At 35.8% G+C, this 27,724-nt stretch overlaps 1 protein-coding gene across 11 annotated transcripts in view; it reads left to right on the top strand.

Annotated features, from left to right (window-relative positions):
* The window catches only part of PDE10A (phosphodiesterase 10A), a 695,790-nt gene extending 669,238 nt beyond the window's left edge, over positions 1-26,552 (top strand). For 9 of the 11 annotated variants that reach the window (XM_077120812.1, XM_077120814.1, XM_077120813.1 and 6 more), the window contains 4 exons: positions 12,891-13,002; positions 15,858-15,938; positions 21,476-21,564; positions 24,412-26,552. In XM_077120812.1, coding sequence (XP_076976927.1) covers positions 12,891-13,002; positions 15,858-15,938; positions 21,476-21,564; positions 24,412-24,529 — 400 coding nt within the window. In that variant the 3' untranslated portion in view covers positions 24,530-26,552. Of the gene's footprint in view, positions 1-8,935; positions 9,052-12,890; positions 13,003-15,857; positions 15,939-21,475; positions 21,565-24,411 lie in introns of those variants that run through there. The other 2 variants (XR_013159463.1, XM_077120821.1) reach the window with 2 other exon arrangements.
* Positions 26,553-27,724: the final 1,172 nt, after the last annotated feature.

Genomic DNA, 27,724 nt, shown 5'->3' with positions numbered 1-27,724 from the left:
CTGGGTTTGCTCTGTGGGAGGAGTTTTAATTATATGTATATGTCTGTATTGCAAATATCTGTAATAGATATATGGCTGTTTACACTTTCAATTTCATATTGAGTGAATTTCTGCAGTTTGTATCTTTTAAGGAATTTTTACATTTCATCTAAGTTTTAAATTTATTGGTTTGTAATATTCCCTTATTAATTATTATTTTAGTATGTGTAGAATCTATAATGATAGCCCCTCTTTGATGCCACATGTCAATAATTTGTGTCTTCTTTGTCTTTTCTGAACAGTCTGGTTAGATGTTTATCAATTTTATGGGTTCTTTTTACCACAGAACCAGCTTTATTTTATTTATAAAATAAAAATTTATCTCTCAATTTTTCTGTTTTAAACTCCATGATTTTTGTTCTTATCTTTATTATGTCCTTCTTTCTACTTCCTTTGGTGTTAGTTTTTTTTTTTTTTTCCTACCTTCTTAAGGTGGAAGTTCAGGCCCTTGATTTTTAACTCCTTTTTTAATATGAGCATTTAATGCTACAAATTTCCTTTTATGCAGTCCTGGAGCTGAGCTGTGTCCCATAAATTTTCACTCATTTCAAAATTTTTTCTTTGGAATTTTTTTTTTGATTGATGATTATTAAAAGTGTGTTTAGTTTCAAAATACTTGAAGATTTACCAGATGTCTTTAAAAATAAAATATTGCCTGGAATTCTGCTTTGTTGGTTAAGTCATAAGATTTATGGTTCTCATGCTTTTTTTGTGGTTGAGAATTTTTTCTTTGTTCTTAGTAGATTCTTTGGACCATGAATTTTGCTTTATCTTATTTTAACTGTTTTATGCTTAAATTTAGGTAGATTTTATTTTAATTTAATCTGAGAATTTTTGTTTTTTCATAGGGCCATTTAATTTATTTAATAATTGATATATTTCATGTTGTCCTTTCCATCTTGTATATATTTACTATTTATTATCTTTTTCTTCTCTTTATCCCGTCTCTTGCTTTTACTGAATTGTTCACACATTAACACAGTAATTTATTTGTGTCTTCATGTTGTTAGCTTTTCTATTGCCTGCACTACTCAGTTGATATTTCAAGATTAAAACATTGAATATGCCATCACATGCCAAAATCTACCATTTTGAATATTTTTACTTTCCCATTGCCTTCTTCTTCCCCGGTTGCAGGCTGTTAATATAGTTGACATTTTTCCAAACTATGGTTAGATTTTCCCTGTATATTCTTCCTCATTTTTTTTGAGGAGTTATTAACTAAAACTCAGGCAAATGTCAAATCAAGGTCAAAGCTAATTAAAAGGGGAGTATGGTTACCCCCCATCCCATGCTTGGAACACGTCTCTCTGGCCCAGTCTATCTGGTGGTGGCCTAAAGGTTTCACTGTCCCAGAGCATATGCCCTGCCTATAAAAGGAGGCTCGCTGAGATCTCCTGCAGAGCAGCGTGGCAGAGCAGTTGAGCCCTGCTGTCTGGAGCAAGGGATTGCTGGCTGTAGTTCATACAGAGCAATTCCTGGGACTGAGGAAACTGTCCTTGTTTCATAGGGAAGAGGGGACATCTGTATCTGTGTAAACAGGGGATTTCTTGGGGCCACATGAACATACCCAAGACTAGAAGCATATGCTAAGAAGGGATCTGGGAAGCCCCTCCACTTTGTCCTGAAGCTGTTCTCCACTCCAAACTCATTTTATGGATAATTCATGCACAGGTCAATCTGCAAAGACTGGGAGAGGTGTTTTCTTTCTTTCTTTCTTTCTTTTCTTTTTTTTTTTTTTGTTAGCTCCAGGCATTCAGTGAAAGCTCTGTCATAACATTAGGTGGAAAAAAGCTTAAGGAACAGATACTTCAGTTTCTAAAACCCAGCTTTAGCACATTAAAATATCACATGTCCAGGTTTCAGCAAGAGGTTATAAAACATACAAAGAAACGGGAAGTGCTGGCCCAGGCAAAGGAGAATATTAAAGCATCAGAAACCATCCATGAGGAACATCAAGGATCAGACCTGGGAAATATCAAAGATTTTTTAAAAATGGTCTTAAATATGCTCAAAGAGCTAAGGGAAAATATGGACAAAGAACTAAAAAAATTGGGAAAATGATAGGTGAACACAAAGAGGATATCAATAGAGAGACTGAAATGTTATAAAGGAACCAAACAGATGAAGGCCACAATCACAGAAATTGAAAATTCCATGGAGGGATTCAGGGGCAGATTTAAATGAACAGAAGAAAGAATCAGGAAACCTGAAAATAAGGCAACTGAAAACATCCAATCTGAATAGTAAAAAGAAAGAATGAAAAAAAGTGAACAGAACTTGAGGAACTTGTGGGACACTGTCAAATGTACCAATACATCCACTGTGGGCGTTCCAGAGGAGAAGAAAGAGCAAAACGGGTAGGAGAATATTCAAAGTGGCTGAAAACTTGCCAAATTTAATGAAAGACATGAGCATACACACCTAAAATGCTCCACAACCTCCAAAAATGATAGACCCACACCACACCATGTTATCATCAAACTGTCGAATGTCAAAGAGAACGAGAGGTTTCTGAAAGCTACAAGAGAAAAGCAGTGTGTCACGTACAAGGGTGCTCAATGAGATTAAGTGCTGAGCTCTCATTGGGAACTGTCGAGACAAGAAAGCCTGAAGGATGACATATTTAAAGTGCTGAAAGCAAAAATTTGTCCACCAAAAATTCTGTATCTGGCAAACTGTCTTTCAAAAATGAGAAAGAAGGAGTGCATGGGTAGTCCAGTGGTTATAATGACCGCCTTCCATGTAGGAGACTGGGTTCGATTCCTGCCCATGCACCCCCCCCCAAATATATGTATATATGAGGGAGAAAGTAAGATATTTCCTGCTAAACCAAAGCAAAGGTACTCTGTCACCACTGAACTAGCCCTACAAGAACTGTTAAAGTGAATTCTGCAGGTTAAAAGGAAAGGACACCAGAAGATTGATTAAAGCCACATGAAGAAATAGAGACGAGACCTCTGATAATGCTGTGGGTAAATATAAATAACAGTAGTATTGTATTTTTTATTTCTGATGCCACAAATCCATAAAATGTGATGATAAACCAATGGTTTTGGACTCATAGTTTATAAATATATAATGTGTGACAAGAACTCTATAAATGGGTGGGGGGCAGAGGGGTATAGGAGCATAGTTTATGTATTCTATTGAAGTTGTTAAGTTGTTATAAAACATGAACTTGTTATAGATCCAGGGCGTTAATTTTAAGCACCATAGTAACCCACAGAGACAATTTCAGAGAATGTGCAAGCTCACAGAGACAGAAAGTAGAATGCAGGTTTCCAGCAGTGCAGTGGAGAGACAATGGGAAATGAGTGCAAAATGAGTGCAGGGTTTCTGTTCTGGGGTGAAAGGAAAGTTATAGCAGTGGATGATGATGAGGGCACTGCCACGATGCGAATGTTATTAATTCCGCTGAATGGTGTGCTTGGGAGGGGTTGGGATGAAAAGATTTATGTTGTATATATACTTCCACAGCTAAAAAAAAAAGAAAGAGAAACTAATGAGATGACAATTAAATGCAGAAGAACATGATTATGGATGAGATCTAAGAATGGAGGAGAAAAGGCTCAGAGGATATTATTGGGCCATAAGAAAAAATTGGAACATAGAATGTAAGCTTTATATCAATATTAAATTTCTTGAACTTGATAACTGCACTTAAGGTGCTTATCTAAGTAAGTATCTTTGTTCATAGGAAATGTACATGGAAGTATTATATGTTCAAGGAGGATGATGTGTGCAACCTGTCCTCAAAAGTCAAGAAAATATAGATAGATGGATAGATGGATGGATGGATGGGTGGATGGATAGACAGACAGATAGATAGAAAGAGTGATTTGGCAAAGATAGTAAAATATTAAATATTCAAGTTTATTAAAATAGTAAATATTAAAGTTGGTGGATCTGAGTATCTTGGAAGGTGGAGTATGTTGGATTTAACTGTATGGGGTTTGTATTATTTTGCAACTGTTCTGTAAGTTTGAAATCATTTCAAACTAAAAAGTTAAAAAAAAATCAAAGATGCTAAATATGTGGGTAAATATAACAGATTTAACAGATTACTTTTTATTTTGTTCTAATTTCCCTAAACAAAAAGTGAGTAGATATAGCAAAAATAATGTCATAGCAGTGGGGTTTGTATTATATGTACACATTAAATATGTGAGAACAATATCAAATAGCAAGAGGTGTATATTAAATTATAGTCTTGTTGGATTTCTAACTTTTCTGCAGGGTGAAGAGTGAGCTGTTAACTGGAACAATACTAATTTAAAATAGGTGTGATAAGCTAAGGGTGCATATTGTGATCCCTAATAAAACCACGAAAAATAATATTAAAGGGCATATCTAAAAAAATAAAGGACGAGACTGAGTAGTAATAAGTGCATTCAGTTAACCTCGGAGACACAGGGCAAGAGGAATGGAAGAACAAAGAACAGATGTGACAAATAGAAAACAAATATGAAGATGATAAACTTGAATACAATAAAAGCAATAAGTAAATATAAATGGATTAAATACTTCAATTAGAAGCTGTAAACACCGACCCGGATAAAATAGCAAGCCTCCATTCTATATTGTCTAGAAGATATGCATTTAAATAGACTCAGATAAGTTAAAATAAAATGGTGGAAAAGAATATGTTTTTCAAGACAGATGTATTACCACATTTAAAGAAGGACAGTTTATAGTGATAAAAGGTTCAGCTCACTGGAATATTAAACAATCCAAAATGCATCTACACCTATTAAAGCTTCAAAACACATGATGAAAAACCTGACAAGACTGAAAAGGGAAATAGACAAACCAAAAATTGTAGTTGGGAGATTTTTACATCCCTCTTTCAGTAATCTATAGAACAAGTACTAAAATGTCTGTAAGGCTGCAAAAGATCTAAATGATTCTATGGACTATCATGACCTAATTTATATTTATAGAATACTATGTCTGTAGAATATACCATCTTTCTAACTGTACATGGAATGTTTAAAAGATAAGCCATGTAATCTAGGTAATTTTCAAAGCGTTGAAATCATAAAGTATTTTTGACCAACAAGGAATTAAACTAGAAATAATAATAAAGTATTTATAAAAGACCCACCTATTTGCAAGTAAAACAGAATACTTTTAAATAATCCATGGGTCAAAAAAGAAATTAGAAAATATTTCAAACTGAGTTATAGTGAAAACACAACAGGTCAAAATTTGTAGGATGCAGCTAGAATAATGCCAAAGAGAAATGCATGACCTTAAATGCATATATTAGAAAAGTTTAAAAGCAGTGATCTAAATAATTCCTTAAGCAGCTAGAAAAAGAGGAGTAAATTAAAAACAAATCAAGATAAGTACAAAACATTAGAACAGAAAGCAGGCAAATAGAGAAAATTGACAATGACAGTAGTTGGTTCTTTGAAAAGTTTATTAAAATGGATAACCCCCTAAAAAGACTGATTAAGAAAAAAATAAAGCACAAATAATCAATATTAGTAGTGAAAGAGAGGGATATCCTACAGATTACAGACATGAGAGGGGTAGTAAGAGATTATTATATCATGTTCCCCTTGAACAAGTACTGCTAAGCAAGAAAATGAGGAAGATATAGAAACTATAAAAACCAATACAAATCAGAAATTTTATTTGTTCCTTCTGTAAAATACCCAACTGATGTGGGATGCTTTTAGTGAGAATTGAGTGCTTACTGTATCGCTAAGAGACTCTATCTTGTTTCCCTTTGTTAGCATAAGAAACTCCATTTGTTACTAATCAATAGAACAACTTCAAACCCATAGTAATTCACTGAGTAGAGACCACCTGGTGCCAGAAGGCCTTGGGAACTAAGATAAAGATGAAAACCAGGAATAGCAAGTTCGCTGGGTCTTCTGGTAACAACTCCTCAGAGGAGCGGGCCCCACCCCCGGGAATCCACTGTGGCCCCTTGGAATGTGCTGTTGCTTCACTTCTTGGGAGAACTGAAGTGAAGTGCAACAACTTTCCTAAGAACCGAAGTACAACGCCTGGTATCTTAAAATCACATGTGTGCACATAACCCATTTACTGTGCACTATAAAAGGGGACCTCGGTTGCCAGCTGGTTTGAAGTCTCACCCGGGAGAGGAGGCTCTGCTTGGGACCCTGTATCCAACTGGGACTCCGGCCGCTGTTAACCAGGACTCCCCAGTCTGTGGGCTCAGATGTTGTGGTTTCCCCTCATTTGGTGAGATTTTCTTTCACTCTATGTTCCTTTCTTTCTGATTCTGTTTTCTCAGGTATGTACACTTAAGTCTATCTAGTAATTCTAAACAAATGGGTATGATTTTATATTTGTAATTGCTTTCATTAATTATATTTGCTTACAAATAGATAGAGTCATTTCTTTCACTGTGGTAAAATATTCATCAACAAACTATGGCTTTCAAAGAATGACCTGTCAAGATATAAATGAAAGATAAACATCATCAAAGAGGCAACAATAGACATCCCCAGAAAAGACATAAATGACAACTGGAATGTCTGAAGCAAACGTATATCTTTGAAAAGGAATGCACATTTTAGTAACAGGGAAAATAATGTATTAACTCAAGTGTAACAGGAGCTTTAGAACATGGCTAAGAAGAAAAGAAGGGTTTCCATCAGTTCCTAAGCTTGATATTTACTGTTATGTCTTAGAATGACATAACACTGTGGCCAAAACTCTGCTTAAAGACACCAGGTAATATTTATTATTTATGTTTTCTAGTGAAACAACCACAGGACAAGTTAGGTATGAAAACCATTGCCATATGTATTTCAAATTTGCAGATGGATAATTAACTTACATTAGACATATATACAGTTTAGTTTTCACAAATATCTTACAAAATATCTTATCAATTGATGATTGATAAGTTCTTTGAACTTTATAAATTATAAGTGAATTTGTGGTCCCAGAATGGAGAGATTGGACTGTTTAAAGCTAACTTGTAAAAGAGCACTTGATGGTGATATAAATGATGGAGAGGAGAAATACAGGACGCCTAAGAGAGAAATGGAAATTATTTGCAAACCGGTTGATTTTTTCACTGAACCTTTCCTTCAAAGCATTTCCCTAACTGCAACTGAAAAGAAATGTCACATTTGAAAATCAGTTCCAGACTCAGGTGAAAGGTAGGTGATGTGTACTTTTAAATTTTAAATCACTGTAACTAGTGATAATAGAGTCTTTTATGACTAAATATGACCAGAACAGCCGCAGAAATCAGAGTATTATTCTTGAGTTATAGCAGCAATTTTTTTTTTTTTTTTTTTTTTTTTGCCACATAGAACACATAACCATGCCTAAGGGAACCACTCCAGCAAACACAGAAAAGACCTAAGTGTGTTTTAAGCAACAAAATCAAGTTAAAGTCTCCTTTTAAATATTAAAATGGCAAATATATGAGTTGGTTGGTTTTATAATTTTTCCTTCCATATATTTCATGTTGAAATTGCCTTTCTGAAACATGTATTTAAAAACAGATTTTAGAATTTTGTCATCTCGAAAACCTCTAGGAAATATACAAACGTTATACCTCTTAATTCCAGGGAATGTCTGTGCCCTTCAAAGGCAGTTCCTTTGCCCCACCTCACCCAAAGCTTTTCCTTAATTTAGATTTAAATACACTTCAAAGCAAAGGTACATATTAACCACTTGAACATTCTTTAAACAATTCAGGGGCAGCACTAGAAAAGCTATTGAAAGGGCGAAAGCAACTGCTATGTGCTTTCGAGAACAACAGATAGAGCTGTGTGCGGTAGGTTTTATTCTTAGACCACAGTGAGCTTCCTCATAGCCTTTTCTGGACCTAGACACTAACGTGCGCGCGCCTCATTCTGTTATGTAGGTTTCACTTGAAGAATTGTCATTTACAGGGAAGCTAAGTTTTAAAATAAAATCCCTAATTTCTTCACTTGACCCATAGATTTCTTTTGCCATTACCATTCTTAAAAGTCTTTCCTTCCTGCCTCTTATTCTCTAATTCTTATCACTTGCCTTCCGTCGGTCTCTCTCTCTGAATCTTTGTATCCTTGCCTCCTTCTGTCGTTGTATTTAGATGTTTAGATTTAAGTTATGCACGGTAACCCCTATAACTGTGTAAGGATTTTCAGTCCTCAGGAGTAGTGTATAAGAACTTCAACTAGACAAATTAATTTTCAGTTAGAATGAGTATAAGAACAGTAAGTCCTGGGTGGGCCACAGTGGCTCAGCAGGTAAGAGTGCTTGCCTGCCATGCCCGAGGACCCGGGTTCGATTACCGGTGCCTACCCATGTAAAAAAAATAAATAAATAACAGCAAATCCTGCTGTGATGCACATTTAATACAGACCCGTTTTCCATTCATATGCAATTTCTTTTTCTCTCTTTCTAATGGTGTATTTAAAAGAGGCAATACATCAAGGGTTTAATGAAATAATTGAGAATTTAAACTTGTATTTTATTTTAATTTAATTAAATTTAATAATTTATTAAATTATTATTTAGTAATATTTTATTTTAATTATAGAGATAATCACTATACGATATTTATGCTTTATATATATATATGAAAGAGTTATATTCATGTCATCAGAAACAGTAAGATTCTAAAATATTTTATATTTTGGGGGTCTTTATTTGTTTCAGTAATACTTTCAGAGAGTCTGCATCTTCCTTGGTCTGCTTTAATGTTTAATAAATTAGCCAAATAAAATAGATACTATTTGGAAGGAAATGCAGTAGTTATCATAGGCATGATTTAAGTTATGCGATACAGTGATTTAAAATTCCTTGAAGATAAGTTAATAAAAAATATAAAAATCGTTCAAATGATAATTTAAGGGAAAAAGACATTTAGCCTTGTCTCTTTAAAAAATATGATGTGACCTTATTTTAAAAGGAAATAAAGAAATAAAATTGAAGACTAAATGACAGCTTCTGAACAAAACATGTAGTCTACGTCTCTGGATCCTGGATCCAGCATCCACCCTTTTCTACCAAGGCCTCTCCAGGCTGAGTGACCCAGTGTCCTTGCCCTCTAACCTGCAGCTGGACTCAGTTGGTGGTGGCAGTAACAAAAGGTCAGAGGGTGGGAGGAAAGTCCCAGCATTTGTTCCCCTCGCTTCCTCTTGTCGAGACAGGGTTTGGCAGTGGCTCTGTTCCTCTACCAAATACAGGGCTTCTCGGGGAGGGACCCCTCCTCCTTTTATAGCCGTGTTCAGTTCTGGCAGCTTCTCTCCTCTTTTCCCCTTCAGCCCTAACCCTAGAAAGACCTTTGCACTGCTGCCACCCTAGGAGGCATCACTGTTCCTCAACTTCCCTTGCCCCTGTACTCTCACTCATAAATAGTCCCTTCACGTAATCTAATTCTCTTGAGTGTGTCATCTGTTTGATGTTAGGACCCTGATGGACACATCTGTGTTAAAGTAGGTAAAATGATTGTGCTTTAAAACTGGAATAAGTAAAGTATACATTTGAAAGGTTAGAATATACCTGATTCTCGGAGGTTGCTGCAAATTCTACTGAACAGCAAGGACGCAGAATTAAAAACATTGACTTTTACAGCTCCAGTTCAACTTGTGAAGAATGAGTCAGGCATTAACTCTTTCTGAATTTCAGATATTCACATAATTGGGAAAAGTTTTATAATGCATTTTATGACAGTTCATTCCGTATTTATCTTCATGAGTCCACCTGAAATCCTTTATAAAGTTACTTATGTTTCATCTGCTCCTGCTACGTGTTTCCATTTCTCTTCCAATAAAACATATCCTTGGCTAATTAAATAAATGATATACTCTAACTTTCTAGAGTATGAGGGATGAAATGGGGGAGTGGGATGATATGGGAGAGTTGGGACTTTCTCCTTGCCAGTCAGTAACCCACCTAAAATACTGCAGGTTACGTGATTTCTTTTCCCTTCCTTTCATAAAGTTTTGTGATTCTTTGAACTTCTGATGTTGGGGAGAATTTTAAGGTAAGATGGCACCGAGAAGGCTAAGGTACATGGTGGCAAGAACTCTTTCTTCTTTCAGGTCTGAATGTCTGCACACCTGTGATAGCTTCTATGAGCTTTTTCTACCCCTCCTCGTCTGGGATGATGTATTGAGGGGGAGGTGGAGGAAGGGCGGAAGAGCAAGCAAGATGCTTTGTCCTTGTGACGTCTGTGGCTGTCAGTGTTTCCCAGCTTGATCCTGCCTCTGTAACATCTAGAACCTTCTGTCTTACTGTTTCACTACTGCCCCCCTAATTGAAACTACCATCATCTTGCATTGGGACCACTCTAATGTTCCCCTCTCATCCTCCCTTTCCTCCTGCAAGTCTACAATTCATTCTCCCCTAGCACACTTGAGTGACCTCAAAGTCACAAATCATGTCACTCTTCTGCTTAAACTTCCACTGACTCACCACTTGTCAGTGTGTGATTTACTTTTTATGTGCTTAACTTCTGCCTTTTCCTACTGGAATGTTACTTCTATGAGGGCAGTGTTTAGTATATTCATTATTATAGCTGTGCCTTGAGACCAACAGGTATTCAAAACTTTTGGGAACAAATGAATGAAGTCAAACACTCTGAAATTACTTAAGAATCACTTGTGACATAGACATTATGTTGGGCTCTTAGTTCATCATGTTCAGTAACCGGGTTATACCAGATCATGCCACAAGTATGTTTATCACAAACTCGATCCCTTTCATATTTGGTTATTGAAGTGCATTAAGGGTTAGAGGGGTCCATGCCCGTAAGGTCTGCGCTCCATTATGGAGAGTAATAAACAGTTCAATCCAGTTCATGGTTAGCGTTTGTAGACCATCGTGATCATCTAACTGATTGGTAATGGATTGGTAATGGTAAAAAATAAGTAATTGCATTTATTACAGATGTTTCATGCCAAATTTCTAATCTGTTTTATTCTTACTTTTTGGTTAATAGTAAAATAACTACTTTTTTCTGTGTAAGTAATTTTGACAACAAAATCTAAATGGTAACTAGTTCATAACTTTCCAACCCTGATAGTAGCAATGTTATGGATGGAATCAGTTTCCTGTGAGAAAAATGTTTTTGCAAGTTTTGTAATGCCCAGTTCCATTAACATTTCTTTTTGGCTTCACAGATTTAAGAGATGAGAACTTTTTCTGAGATAAATCTTATTTGAATATTTAAACAAGGAAAATAAATGTTGAATTTTTTCAGTGAAATAATTTATAAGCACAGTAATAGTTTTTTCATGTTATATTTCTGTTTAAATGAAAATTTACCAGTTGAGGAAACAAATAATATACTACTTCCTTTATGAACCCAAATCAAGAAATAAATATACTTCCTTTAAATCACAAAGTGCTTAGTCGTAAACAATCTCTTCAAGAAAATCTTACTGTCCCCTGGTCATCTTAAAAGATTTGAGTCTTTCTGTGATATCTGTTTGGGGTTACAGGAAAAGTATACATAAGTCTAATCAGCATTTAAAAAAATTATCTGGTCTACCCTGTTAGAGCACATAGCCTCTTGACATGTGACCTTATAAAACGTAAGGTTGAAAGAGGGATGATTTGTTTTGTCAAATGGGCTAAAGGAAACGGGGTGATGAAAAATAAAAGAACTTTGCAATTGATTGTTTTCAAGGGCATGGTGAATAGGAAGGAGCAGGGTCTCCCAGATGCCCAGGAATCCTGGCTAGGGAGCACAAGTAAATCAGAAACCCTGCCAGATAGATGTCAGATGTGTGTTCCTAATATGCCATCTTAGCCTGGTCCGGACATGTTAAGGTACCAGGGCGGCGCACCCACAAATGGAGCTAGGAAAAGCCAGGCAGTTAGCAGCAGCTGCCCTCGGTTCATGGCCCCATTAGAGTTCAGATGTGAGCTGGAAGTGCTGGCACATGCCTACTCGTCACACGGTCTTGTGTCCCCATCAGTTACAATGTTATGAGACCTGGCTTATAAAATTAAAGGTAGATTCTTAAAGTACTTTAATAACTAATAGTTCATCCTTCCATTGAGTGTAGGCTTCATTTTGGCCAGTCATGGATCTCTAGACCAACATCAGTGCTTTGAAATCTATTAAAATTGTAGGATATATGTCTGTTGGATGTTTTCTTCAAGAGGTGAGATTAATTGTACATTTAACGTAATATGTATTCTAACACTGTGTACTTGATAATTACGATATTTAGAACAGAAGAGTTTAGGGATGAAATGCAGAGTTTTGAATGTAAAGCAGCTGAAAGTAAAACTCATTTCAGTTGAAAAGTTAAGTTTGAAAAGGAGTCCTAGAATAGCAGAAAATGAAGGATTTCGGAGACTGTGTCCCATCATGCAAATTCTCTGGCTGGGAACCTCGGTTCTACTCTGACCTTGTCAAGAGCTGGTTATCACCTTGACGAAGTCACTTAATTTCTTTGCACCTCAGATTTCCCTTATATAAAAATGAAATGCTTTGGATAGATTTTCTCTTACAGTTCCTTCTCATTCTAGATTTCCAGAATTCTACGAAAATGAAAATCTAGTCTGTGGCTGTAAAAGTATACCAGGGGGTTTAGATTATAAATTAGCTGTGACCCAGGTTATAATTGGTTTGAACAGTAATCCTGAGGCAATGGGAAAGTGTAATATGCTCATTTCAAAGTATTAGTGCTAGAAGTGACTGATGTTCCTACAATTAAAGCCACAATATTCTTTAATTACATTTTACTTCTCCTGCCTGTAAGTTGCATCTGCTCTGTAATGCTATCTTTTCCCCATCATGAAGTAACATACACTTTAAACCTTCCCTCCTGAAAATATAGAAGTGTTTTGAGTCTTTATTTTAAATGTACAAGTGTTAAGCTGACTGGCTTTATAATATTGTGTTCTAGAGACCGTGTAATTGGGTTGATGATGACTGCCTGTGATCTTTGTTCTGTGACAAAACTGTGGCCAGTTACAAAGTTGACAGCAAATGATATATATGCAGAGTTCTGGGCTGAGGTACGTCCTTAATTTTTATATGAACATACATATTAGTAAGAAATGGGAAAATTTGAGGAAAAATCATATGACTGTTTATTAACGATATCTTCATTGTCACATGCTAGTTATTTCGAAACTATTTTCAGTGAATCACATACAATTCAGGATTTGTCACTTGTGGAGATACAAAGCGAGAATACACATCCTGTTACATGTACTTGAATATGTGTGTAAATGTTCTGAGCTCAACTGAGAGTTTAGAGACTTACTCACTGAGCAGTGGTGCAGTGGTGCCCGTACTTGACAGCTGTCTGTTCACACACTTGATGAGCATCCCTGGCCACCTGCTGTAGGACAGGCACTGTGCGAAGTCAGTGGAGCCCACAGCATCCCTGGCTGACTCTCCTGCAGGGAGGAATCATAGTCAACATCATGTCCCACAGACCCTGAGAATATGTGCACAGACCCAAGTGTTGATTAACTGCAAACTGTGAGTTCTGTGGAACATGTGAGACATTCATTCATGCAACTCCTGACCTCTGACACACACTTATGAATTACTTTCACCAACAAGTTTCCTTGACTGAACTACCTAAAATTATAGTAATGTGCTTTTTCCTCTCGATATACACTCTGAATTGTCCATGAGTAAACTGAATATAATTTTTGTGCTGTACTGTTTAAATGAATTCATAAATATCCAGTTACCTGGATATTCAAGAATACCTGAGGGAACAAAAAAATAAATGATAAATCCTTTAGGTACTTCCTTTGGTTGGAAGAAATGAAAGTAAATTTGGAGGGTGATAGTTTGATATTGGGTGACTAAATCACGTTTCAACCAGGTGGAAAAAAAGATATAAAAGTAAAAATCAGGCAATTGCTCAGCTACAAGTTTAGTAGAAGTGGCTTATAATGTTGAATCATTTCATAATGGTAAAGGCAAATGCTTTTTATTGTGTGAGGAGTGTAGGCCTGGTGTTACTTTCAGTCATGGCATTATTTCTTCAGAATACCTTTTGTGCTTCGTAAATTTGCTCTTGCATAATTTTTTGCCTTTATTTTTTTTGTTGTCTGACTGTTATATTTGACTTTATTATCACTTGACTTTATTATCACAATCAACTTAATGTGCACATGTGTCTAAAAGTAAAAACTCTGGAATGCTATCTGTAATTATGAAATAAGAAAAGTGGCCTTTAGCTAGCTTATTGCTTTGAAAATAATTTTATGTAACTATGACCTACTTTAATAACTATGTTTGTATTTTAAAATATGAGTTAAATGTGATAGATATGCAGTATAGATATCTTTTGCTTTATATTCACCATTGATCGTTCAGTTGGCAAACATTTGTTAAGCTCCTAGCCTACTCATAGGCCCTGTCTTTAAGGTTTAAATCATTCTGTGGCTCTGGCTTGTGGCCTTGGGCTAGTTTTCTGGCTTTATCTCTGTGCCTCAGTTGCCTCATTTGCCAGACAGGGCTGATAGTGATTCTGAAGACTCTGGCGCCCAGTTCACACTCGCTGCCTCTCCGTTGCTGCCCTGAGGGTAACCAGCATCCTGGCGAAACCCCACCGGACCAGGCCCACTGCCGCTCCGAACATGCTTATGTCTGCATTCGGGTTGCTCCTTGCCTGCTGGTTCTCCCACTGTTCCCTGCCCTCCTCTCCGGGTCTTCCCACAAGGCGTTCTTCCCCTGCTTTTGAAAGCCCCGCAGCCTGGGCCCATTCTCCATTCTGCAGCATTCCATAGTTGTCAGTGCTTTTCTTTTTTTAGCACTTTACAAGCATATACTGATATCATTGTTTATTTAAAATCTTTTTCCCCATTGGACTTGTAAAATCCTCGAGAGCTCAGGACTTAGTATATTTCACTCACTTAGGACAGAAAAGTAAAAAGTTTGAGAGTCACTGATTTTAAAAATAATAGTTATAGTGGCAAGAATAGAGCAAGTTTCTATCTATAGTTGAAGTGCCTTTAAATTGTTAAAACAGATGTCTTTGTCTTTTACTTAAAAATTCTTGATGAAGGTCATGGTTAATTTAGACCCTATTTTAGTAAATCTAGAATTCTTTTGTTTAGTTTTGTGATTGTGATTCCTGAAAACAAGCGTACTTAAAATAACCAAAATACCAAACTAAAATAGATACATGAGAAAAGAAGTGAGGATTAGGGAAAATTAAGGAATATTAAGGAAGAAGATTTTAACAGGCTTTAACAATCAAATAAAAAGAGCATTATCTTACAAAATTGATAAAATAGCTATAGTATCTCTCATAGACATCCGTGAGGATTATGTGAAATAATGTATACAAATTACTTAGGCCAGATCCTGTAACATAATAAATCTTAATAAACATCATCTGTAATGTACATTTTATGGTAATATAGAGCCAATTATACTGAATCTTCACTAACACATTTTAGCAGACTTGTTTATTCTTAGTGCTTTAGATGATGTTTTTTGTCAATATTTCTCTAGAGCCCAGCTTCGCCCTGTTCAATGCACATGAAAAATAATTTGAAGAAGCTAAGTGAGGAAGGCATTGAGATTATTCCATGTTTTTCTTGTGGCAGGGTTGGTTCCTCCTCCTCAGTTGGTGTCTTCTTGGTGTAACTTTTACTAACTTCTGCAAATGGAACCAGACGAGGTAGCTAGGTTTCTGGTAACTCAGTCACAGCAGAATTATTAGGATAAACTATCTAACAGTGGCACATTAAGTTTGTCATTATTATGCCATATTTCTTGGGTCAGGAAACAAAAATATTGTTTCGAAGAAAATCAGTGAATAAAGGGAACAACCCCTTAATACCAAAATTCTATAACTGTTCATAAATTGAGAAAGTGCAATTTTCCCCCTTTATCTTAGGGTGACGAAATGAAGAAATTGGGCATACAGCCTATTCCTATGATGGACAGAGACAAAAAGGATGAAGTTCCACAAGGCCAAGTATGGATTATCTTGTTAAAATTAAGTATTTTAAAGTGGTCACAAAATCATACATGAATAGAAGGCATATGCTGACTTATGACATGTTTTATATACAAGAATGGTCATTCCAGGTCTGGTGAGTAATGTGGAAACTTTAGGAATTCATCCTCGTAGGGATGAGAAATAGAAAAAGAACAGCCCTTGGCACCTGGAATCATCATCACCTCAACTGAGCCTCCACGTGCTTAAGCATTCTTAGGTATCTCAGGGGTATTGATGGGAAAGGAGACTCTTTAAGAGAAATTTTGTACTTTTAACCTGGGTTTGGTGGCCATCCATAACCTCTGATTTTGTACACGAGTTTGCAAATCAAACTGAGAAGCCTTGAGGCCAGGCTATGCACTGGATGCATGTAGTGGTAGGTGGTTGAACTGGACCACTTGGAACCTCCAGTTTCATGGAGTTCGGTTTAGTAAGAGCAAAGTCAGGAGCTCTAGTCATTTGAATTTAAAGAATTCACCCTTGTCATCACTTCTGTCTAGAGATAAGCAGTGAAAATAAACTGACTTTCTTTTCTGACTTGAAAACAAGGAGATGGATGAATTTGAATTGTTAGTATTTTTAACAAACAGGAAATCTTTTGACACTGAATATGGAAAAATATTTTTTAGAGACCAACATCATAGATGTTGACGCAGGTCCACTTATCCTAATAATGCTTAGTATTTTAATAAATTTTGCATTTTGTCTTACCAAAAACATGAGAGCTGTGGTACCTTGTTGCTTGCATGTACGTGTAGTATGCTGTATTTATCAGATTCTGGTCTCTTTAACCAATATCATTTAATGTCATAATAAATAACTTATTTAAGGAAAAATTATATAATGCAGAATTTAGTTTAGAAAAAGAGTTTCAGATTTCACAGGATGATGGTTTTGGATAAGTTCTCAAATTTTCTTACTTTATTTAAAGTTATTAAACATTAACACCAAAAGTTTAGGCAAATCCACAGCTAGTAGTATGTAATCAGCATAGCAAACTCTTGTCTCCTTACTTGGAAGCAAGTTGTGTTTACTTTGGTGAAAGCCTCTTGCCTCTCTTTGGAGGATTACTAAAGATCCAGGAAAAATAAAAGTTTCAATATTGAGTCCACATCTCAGAAATTCCCTCTGGACACTCTGTGATTCTAACATATAAGAGTTAACAACAGGCACTAAATTTAAGGGATTGCAGTGAGAAAAACATTGAATTACAGTCAATTATGAATTGTGTCCTTGATAATAAATTCTCTCTGTAAATTGACCCTAGTGAATTGTACAGCCCACAATTCGCTCTTCTCTTCAGTTCATGAAAATACTAACAGGTTATCTCCTAGGCTTATCCTATAAAAATAGCATTGGTTTGCTGGGAATCGTCTAGTTGCCCAGTTTTATTTTAGGTATTTTACATGCATTTTCCTAAACCTTCACAGCAATTCAGAACAAATGAGGAAATGAAGGCCCAGGAAGGTTAAGTAATTTACTCAAAGTCACACAATTAATATGGGTCAGGGATCAAGCCAGGTCTCTCTCTAATTCTAACACCCAGATTCTTTCTGTAATCTGATACTGCTCATGAATTGGTTGTTCAGGGGATGTAAATCGATTTCAAAATACTCAATAATTGCTCAATAAAGGTAAATAACATTTTACCTCAAAATGTGGACATGAATGCAAGTCTTTTCTAAGAAATATAAACTTCTCGAAGGAATATAGACTATAATTATATAATATAAAGCAATTGCCATGTAATATTCATACCATTAATATATTACATTGAAAGTTAATAGCATCTAAATTTTAGAAACACAAATGGAATTTTTTAAAAGAAATTAATATTTTAGCTAAGGATTAATATAAGAGATGTTTAAACATGACAACAAGCCATGGAAAATTTTGCATGAGATGATATAATAGTATTTATCATTTAATTATACAGCAGAATATTGAGTAGAAATAAGGCAGATGGCATATGCTTTCTGTGGATGTAACCACTTAAAACATTTCACAATTTACAAAATTCAAATTTTGTTTGTAGCCGTGTACCAATTAACATGAAATTCTATCTATATTTTTCATATATATTTTTATAACTATAAGTATTTTATTATTACATGTACATATTTTATTTAATAAGCACTTAGTTAAAGAAACATTAAATGCAGCTAAAGAAAAAATTAAAATATTTAGGAGGCATACTTTTCTTTGGAAAAGAAGCTACCAAATATCTAGTAATAGCCATATATTCATTTTGCAGTAAATTCCTGTTTGAAATTTTATTAGGTTTGTTCACTTGTCTGTGAAACAAGTCTTATTTTTGTCTTGTGCCCCTTCTATTAACATTGCTACAAAAATAATTCCCAAATGACATAGGTTGGGCTTTTTTGCCTTTTTATGTTTTAAATAGCAGTGTTTAATTTTAACAATTACAAAACACTCCAAACAGCAACAGCAATGCTGGGCAATATTATAATACTGATTCTCTTGACTTAGTATATGAACTGAGGTATGTCATTTTAGTTTTTCCATCATGTATAGAATTATTTATGGAAGAAACACATACTTGTGAATCATGGGCGTATGCTTCATTTTCCAATATTAACTTGATATCATGGGGCAAAATTTCATTACCTAATTTTACTTCATTACACAAAACATATGTGTTCAGCATAGGAAAGCTAGGAAATGCAGCTAAATTTTTGAAAATCTAAATGCAAATAATCTATTTATCCAGCTATTTAGAGATAATAACTGATCAAATTTTAGTGTGTTTCTTTCTAAACTTTCTTCTTTGTGTGGATATATACATAGAGATATTTAATTTTTAATCAAAATGGGATCATACTCAAAATGCTGTCTTGTTACCAGTTTCTATCACTTGATACATTTTTTAAAAAAACTTTGCATTCATTTGATATAGACTTACCTTTTGTCTGTGTGTTTTTTTCCCTTTATTTATTGAATAATATGTATATATAAAGCAAAGAAAGAAAACAATAATTTTCAAAGCACTCTTCAACAAGAGTTACAGGACAGATCCTGGAGCTCGTCATGGCCTGCCATACCGTCATCTCAAATTTTTCCTTCTAGCTGCTCCAGAACCTTGGAGGCTAGAAGAAATATATATATTTTTATCATCACAGTCGACTTTTTTTTCTTTTTTGTGTGAAAAATATATACAAAAAAGCAATAAATTTTAAAGCACAGCACAACAATTAGTTGTAGAACAGATTGCAGAGTTTGGTATGCCTTACAATTCCACAGTTTTAGGTTTTTACTTCCAGCTGCTCTAAGATACTGGGGACTAAAAGAAATATCAATGTAATGATTCAGCACTCATACTCATTTATTATACCCTACCTTCTTTGTATAACTCCACCATCACCTTTGATCTTTCTCCCACTCTTTAGGGGTATTTGGGCTATGCCCATTCTAACTTTTTCATGTTGGAATGCAGACTTACTTTTAATGGCCATCCATAGCATGGAGATTCCATAATCTGTTTAAACAGTTCTGTCTGGTCAGGCATATGGTATTTTCAGTTGTTCTTTTCCTTGGAAACAGGACTGCGGTAACCATCTTTATGGCTACGCATATCTTTGTACACTTCTTTGATTATGAGACTCATAAAAGTAGAACTGCTGTTTCAGAGGCTTTAAACTTTTTATTCCCAAAGCCTTTGATCTACGTTTACACGTATAGTAAGAGCAGTAGAGAGCATGGTCTGCAGTTTTGCAGGTGGAGGCAGAGGCCTGAGCTCAAGTCCTGGCTTTGCCGCTTACTGCATCGGTAACAAATTCCTTCACCTTTCTTGCCTCAGTTCTCTCATGTTTATGAGGGGATAACAGTAGTGGCTACTCATAATTTGTGTGCAGAATAAATGCATTCAGATATGTAAAACCCTCCCAACACGATCAGGCACATGTAAGCTATTGTTTGTACTCCTCTCTTTGTCATTATTATTATCACCACCAATTTGTCAAATTTCCCTTCTGAAACAGCTTCAGTTTATACTTATACAAGCACCTTATGAGAGCTGATTTCCTTACACTTTCACCAATACTTGGTTATTATTGATCTTTTAGTATATGCTATTTTTTAGGGAAAATGACTTCAAAGTATTGTTTTCTTCTACCGCTAGGGAGAGAAATTTTTAATCTATGTGGTCAGATCCAATTACTCTTGTCCTTAATCATGTGTGCTTTTCATGTCATATTTTAAAAGTTCTTTCACACCCTGAGATTATATAAATGTTTCCCTGTATTTCCTTTAGTCATTTTTTAATGTTTCATTACTTTACACTTGATTTGTTGGTTCCTTTGGAAACTATCTTGTTATGTGGTGAAAGACAGAGATCTAACAAGATTTTCTTTCCAAATAAACAGTCGACCCAACAGAATAGAACATATAGGGTAGCTGAAATGTCTTACAAATGCCCTCAGATTGGGTTCTGTTCTAGGGTGATTTAATTAAGAGAGTAGTTGCCTTGAATCGTCTTTTTGTTTGTTCTACTGAAGTTCCAGGTCCATTTACAGGAGTAAATTATCCTTTGCTGCATCTCGTTGAAGTTGAGTTTTTTAAAGAAGTTGGTGATCCCTGGTTTGGTGAACACCTAATCCAGGGAGCTCATTTTGCCTTGTACATGTTGTTAGCAATTGGGCAGTTAGTTGTGTTTAGCAAGACAGTCTGTGTTCTCTGGCTAATGACTGGCAGCTCAGGTCAATCAATTTCTTAGTAGACCAATCTGAACTAGCATCATTGATTCACAGAGTGGCCCAGAATCCTACTAAATTGTTTTTTAATATATATATATTTAAAGGACCACGCACTAAGTTTATTCCTCTATATACGTATTATATAAATTCCGCAACTGTGAAATCCAGCAGAGAACTGCAAGCCAAAAGTACCATGATAAAATTAATGAGATTTGTGATAGGTCAAAAAAAGGAGGGTAGGAGGGATAGAAACCTAGGTGACCAATCAAGATAACAAAAGTGAAGAAGAGAAAACAGACAACAACCACACACACACAACAAAACTGAAAATTCCTGAGATATTAACTTGAAAAAAATCATGCATGTAGAAGAATAGCGTATTTGATTTGGAAATGTCTGGACTAGAGCACCCAATTAGAGCAGAGGTCTACAAGTAGCATCTCACTGAATATTGTACTTAGGGTTTTAGATTGTTATGGATATTAATTTCTTATTACGTTTTCAATTTTCGTAGGTTTTTTCTAGCATGTATTTTAGTGCATTTTAAATGCATTCAACAGTAGTAAATGTTCAGCAAAAACTAGGACATTTAGGGTGGGTGGGTAGTTCAGTGTAGAATGCTCGTCTTTCATGTGGGAGACCTGGGTTCGATTCCCAGAAAATGCACCAAAAAAAAAACTAGGACATTTGATTTTATACTTAGGCTTCAGAAACAGGAAATTCACTTGAGAAATATTAAGTGTTACTAGAATTACTAATGTGAAGTCTTGTCTCTTGACTGTGTTTTTTGCACTGAGACAGGTCGGATTCTATAATGCTGTAGCCATCCCTTGCTATACCACACTTACCCAAATCTTCCCTCCAACTGAGCCACTCCTTAAAGCGTGCAGGTATGTAAAATTGTTCGATCTTTTCTGTTATAAAAAATAACTGTGTATAAGACTTCCCTATCAATTTTTTTTCTTTTGCATGGGCAGGCACCGAGAATCAAACCCGGGTCTCTGGCATAGCAGCCAAACTCTGCCTGCTGAGCCACCGTGGCCCACCCTTCCCTATCAATGTGCATGTCTGTTTTATCTACAGTTTACAGTGAATATCGTAATTTTATATGCTCTGTGTTTGCATAGTTTCCAAGGATGTGGCAAGAATATTTTCCATAAAGCCATTTATTCCCCCCAAAGAAAGGTTCCTGAGGCTCTTTTTATACTCCAGAGGTCCCCACCCCCGCCTGTTTATTTTAAAGACACGGTTGTCATATCTGCTCAGAATGCTCATTGGGCATGGAGGGAGAGTTAAATCACCCCGTTTATGGTTCAGATGGAACAGGAAGAACCTCGAAAGGGGATCCTCATCCTCCTTAAGTTTTATTTCCTTCTAAATATAAATGTATGCCATCTGCTTCCTCTCCTAGCTCCAGATCTCTCCTTCATCCTTTTTGTTGGACTGAGCTTAACGAAGAAGGATGATATTTTTTAAGTATTTTAGCTTTATTTTTAAAAGAAGCCCCCTCTAGGGTAGGCACAGGATGACGAGAAGACCAGTTGTGTGGGTTCATTTCCTCAGAGGAACTGCTGTGGAGGTGATTTTTCTAATGACTTATCAGTAGCCACAGCATTGAGGTTGGAGTGTTATGCTCTGGGAAGTTGAAAGGAGGACGGACTTTTGGCCAGAACATTTTAAACCAAACCAGAAACTTTAATAGAGTACTCCCATCCTCTTATTTTATGGAGTAATATTTTTAAAGGAAAAGAAGCAAAACAACAAATAGACACACAAAAAAAAGAAGCAAGATTATAAAAAGAATGATTTTATTTTTTTCTTTGAATTTGTGTGTTTTCTTCTTCCTCTCTACTCTGGAAAAACACACTCAGCATCCCTGCTTGTATATATATAAATGTTATGTATATATATAATATATTTCATATTTTTATATATAATATATATTATATATTTTTTAATCAATTTTATTGAGATATGAGGAACTGAGAGCAGGGACAGAAATGAACATTTATTTTCACATTGATGTTTTTGCCAACTTATTTTATGAACCATGACTTACCTTCACTTATGGTTAGTTTATTAAAATTATAAAAATATTTTATAAGGAAACAAGAACAAATAATTAATCCGAAATCTTAATGGTAACTCTTCTTGCTGTTGAAATTAAAAGACCAAATTTTGCCCTCTGTAGGTCATAATTCAGTTGCCTGTGACTTCAGAAGTTAGGCTATAACTACAATGAGAACCGTGAGCTAAGACTCATTCTTGGCAGAATCAGATGGCAAAAGTGAATGCATTATGGAAAAGAAATGGTGACATCTAACAAACAAACAAAGAACCCTAGGCAATATTCAAAAGTCCTTTCCTGCCTAAAAATTTTCTATATTTTGTGCTAAATATTTTGACACCAGCGAATGAATGTTCTGATTTCCTGCGCTGGAATAGGTTGTTGAGTCCATTTACTTGGGACACTGTAAACAAACGGTATTCCTTTGTCCAAGCAGCCTTGATGCATTCCTACGTCACTATCCTTGGCTCAACCAAAGAATTTCTTCAAGGCTGGTTTAATCTTACCATTAACACTTAAAAATTAAATAAATAGTAAAATGAATATATTTTTTCCTACTATGTTAAAAAATCTCTTTAGGTTTGGGGAAAAACGAAACCTGTTGGTATAATCTAAAAATACAAAGTTTTAAAATTATTATTATTTTTTTTTTTACGTGGGCAGGCACCGGGAAACGAACCTGGGTCCTCGGGCATGGCAGGCAAGCATTTTTACCTGCTAAGCCACCGTGGCCCACCCAGTTTTACAATTTTTAGATTATATTTTTCAAAGGTATCTTAGCATGTGTTTGCTGAAAGCGAGTTTTGGGAAGAAAATCTAAATTGTGCCTTGTTTGAAGTTTGTCTTAGTGAAAGCCAAGGTCCTCTTCTGATTCTGACCTTGCTTATAAGAAAGTGAGGTACAGAGTGGGACCTGCTGATGAGATCTCTACAGGTTAGCCCTGATAGCCAGGGGGCTAGTCTTTACAAGATTAAAGAAGATGAGCGTGTCGGACATTTCGTACAAAAGGTCCTGCTAGCTAGAGGAAGATTAGAGAACTGGTGAGGGGAAGAAGCTGCATTTCAGACAAAAAGTTGCCAGAAGATAAATATGATTTTACATTAACAATGAAATTTTGAAAATATTTGTGCGAGGTGTAACTTAGAGTGACTTCCTAAAATGCCACCGTGCTCATGGTGAGAATACGCCCCCATTTCAAGTGTGACCTGCTAGGGTGAAGGACACCTGGGCTGGCACTGGCTGCCCCTGGCTGCCTGTGATGTTACTAAAACTCCTGCTTCCATGGTAGCCCTTCCTCACCATTTATCCTGCCTGTTTCCCAGTAGGAAGCCCTGGAATTCATTCCCCTTTCCAAGTTAGTCCTTCTAAATAATTGATAAATGACATGTTTGAGCCCAGTAGCATTGTTCTTCGCCTTTGCAGTCTGGGGCTGATGGGACAAGCTCCACTCTGCGTTAGTGGTGAGGCTCTTTCCTGAGGAATTTAAGACTGCAATGAAAAGTCAAAAAGACACACTGCAAATTTCATAGATATCAGGCCAGTTTTCTGAGTCCGAAGGACACTGAGGAAAGCCATCACATGCTGTCATGCCATGGAAATTGTTAACTTTTGAAACAGAGCCCAAAAGTCCTGCTGTAGCTTCACCTGTCATGGTATCTCTTATCCCTAGGAACAACCTCAGTCAGTGGGAGAAAGTGATCCGAGGAGAAGAAAGCGCAGTGTGGTTCTCCTCACAACCAGTGACACAAGCGACCTCGGAAAAGCTGCCCGTGAAGATTGATGATTGATCACTGTCCAGTCACACTTTTTACCTAAAAATTCCCATCTTGCTTCTTTGCCTTTTTTTTTTTCCTTTCATTTTTGTGGGAGAAAAAACCTACACGTGGTAAGTGGGATGCACACCTGCTCAAGAAGGTACCATCAAGTAAATATCTCATCCAGATGACTGCCTTCCAGTCTTATCTCTGATGTCTTATAGACACTGAAAACCCTGGACCAATCAGATGTATCAGAAATCCGCTGTCGGAGTGGACCCGACTGGACTGCGAACTAGCCTTTTCTAGTAGGCTGACCTGCTGAGGCCTTGCTGGAAACAGACAGAAATGCTCTGGGGTGGGGGTGGGAGTCCTGTTCCACTGTACTTGTCCAGCGAGGGTTTAAAATGGGACTATATGATAGTGCTTTGGCCTGAACACCAGTGTTGTTTCGATGTTGTTGGTTGTGAGTAGGAAACGTTACACATCACTGTTGTGGATGGTCATGTGTGACCTTCTTAGAAGGAGGCGTTACAGTGGAAGGGGTGCTTTGTGCAGGGAACGAGGCAAGTTCTTGTGTCAGAGAGTCACGAATTAAAGTTAGGAGGACAAAAGTATATTCTTTGAGTTTATACTAAAGGGCTTAGATGAATACATTTAACACTAACTGATGTCAACTTTCTATCTTTAGAAGAGACACAGGAACACTTCATCGTAAACCTCAGTTCAAAAGTATCAAGAAACAGCTTTTTAAATTTTTCTTCCTCATTGTAGACTTTGCAGATTTACTGGACCCTTTGCATAAAGAACAAAACAAAAGTAAAACATATTTTTTTTAACTGATAAACCTTAGTAATTAAAGTAAAATGTGAATTTTAATAATGATTCTTTTATATTTTCACTTTCAGTATCATTGCAAGATTTTAGACTCACTTTCAAAATAAGAGGTTTCTTCTGAAATTGCCATATAGTTTCTCTCCAAATCAAATTAAACCATAAAATTTAAAGTTTTCAGTATTTTTCCTTTGATGTCCTGCTTTCATACCCCACTTATACCTTTCCTTGTGCTACTCTGTCATATTTCTTAGGTTTATGTCCATGACGTGGAAACAGACATGAGTGCAATTGCCTTGTAACCTACTTCTTTACTCTTTTCACAGATCAAATATCTACATAGAAATCCATGATTTGGATAGCTTGTTTTCAAAAACTTTTGGATTGACTAATATCCCTGTATAATGTAAATGTTTTGAAACCCCTTCCTACAAGGATTATAAGCCAGCTGCTTCTGGTGCATATTAATGCTTTAAAGATTTTTTTAGCACAATGACACAGTAACCTCTCCTCACCTGTGGTTAATTCCAACCTGAAGGCATTAGATGGAGTCGCAGGAGATGACAGGCCAGTCTATAGCAAATAGCTCCTTTGCATGGCAGGAAACTGGAAGATTACTTTTAATAAAATAAATTTTTAAAATATTCTTTCATATGAGCTTGACTTTTGCAAGAAGAAAATCAAATGTTTCTACAACATTGTTTATTTATGTTGTAGTGGAGTTAGCTGTATTTGTACGTTGTTCCTTTTAAAAAATTTAACACTATGTGTTCAATTTTCTTCAGGGCTTTTGAAGGTTGGCTTCTTCCTTACATCAAGCTCCATTTGCTATTATAATTACACCAAATGAGGTAAAATGTAACAACTAGAGAGAGAAATAACTGCCGAGCCCAGACAAATATATGTGAGAGAGAAACAAATACCTATACGAAAAAATAAAAATCAGTCCAACTCTTCACAAACAGTAATTTTCATGTTAGAAATATATATTGCTTGAGAAGGAGGTGACTAGAAAGTGTTCTTTTTTCACGTTAGTTTATTTAAAGAATTGAATTAGAAAAAGCATATTTTTATGCACCCGAATTTATGAAACTGAATTCCCACCAAATTCAACTTGGATCCCTCGAGTTGATTTAGTCATCTGATTTATATGGAGACTGAATTGCTGGGAAGGGGGCTTATCACTTAAGGTCATTGTTTAATTAAAAGAATTTTAAAGGAATGCATGAATCCTGCCTCTTGATATGTAGAAAAACACATGGGGAAGGATTACGTGGCCAAGTTTGCATTTTAAGGCTGCTGTTCTGTTAAGATTATTACAGGAAATGCTCTTAATTTGATATGGCAAATTTTATTAGATTATTTGATCTCTCGTTTGAACAGTTTTCTGAAGAAGTGTGTATGGATTTATTGGTTGGTTGATTTTTTTGTGAATTATGGTCATAATATAACAAAGTTTGAACAAAGGACTATATTCTAATGTACAATTAATATTGTCTTTACCATGTATAAGACTTTCTTGGGAATCACAGATGCACTTAATGTTGAAGGGCCCAGGATACAGTGATATCTAGTTACTAATCTGTTTGGGGGGGAAAATACAGTCAGGGGGCTTTTTGTATTTTGGCAGCTGTTATTTTGCAGATGAACTTTTAAGTTCTGTTTGTCATCTTTTTTCCCAGATCTTTTCTTAAAAAGGCAATGTGATACCAGAAGCCAGGCAGATGGCTTTTCATTACCAAAAATCTTGATGAGTTTCTCATTAAGATGATATTTTATGCTGGGCCAATTTTTCCCGCTTCAGTATAAAATTGATAATCAGCTATGACTATATGTAGAATGTTAGAATATCAAAAAATTGGTTGTGTTGGTTCATAGCAGGTAAGAGTTTTATTATCACATGCTGTTTTTCCATTATCTTTCTATACATAGGAAATATATTTTTTTAACTAGAAAATTTCTTGGAAACCTAAATGTATGTCAACATTAAATACTGAACTTGGGTTGTGGGATAAAATCTTTTAAAGTGCAGGTATCTTATTAAATAACAGATGCTTCATAACTCTGTGAATAAGTTAGAAAAATGAAAAAGAAAATGCAGTAGGTGTGGAAACTAATTTTTCAAAAATGGCCCTTTTGCTATGGCAGGAATTGCGGTCCTTTTGCCAGCTTTAGCTGTTTCTCAGAAGCATATGCGATACTGACCTTGGAAAAGAAACCAAGTATTGGACACACTTGTCCTCGTTCCTGGCTCTGCTCTTGATGAAAAAGGGTTTAAACCTATGGTTCTTGGTGGTACTAGGAATGACTCATCCGCAAAGCAGCAGAAACAGAATTAATTTGAAACTAGGTTTGTTCAGTGTAGGAAGTTTCCTTTTCTGAGCATGCTCTTTA

This window comes from Tamandua tetradactyla, chromosome 11, assembly GCF_023851605.1.
Source record: "Tamandua tetradactyla isolate mTamTet1 chromosome 11, mTamTet1.pri, whole genome shotgun sequence".
NCBI classification, from domain to species: Eukaryota; Metazoa; Chordata; class Mammalia; order Pilosa; family Myrmecophagidae; genus Tamandua; species Tamandua tetradactyla.
The sequence above is the reverse complement of the archived record's forward strand: the minus strand, read 5'-3'. Positions and strand labels throughout refer to the sequence as shown.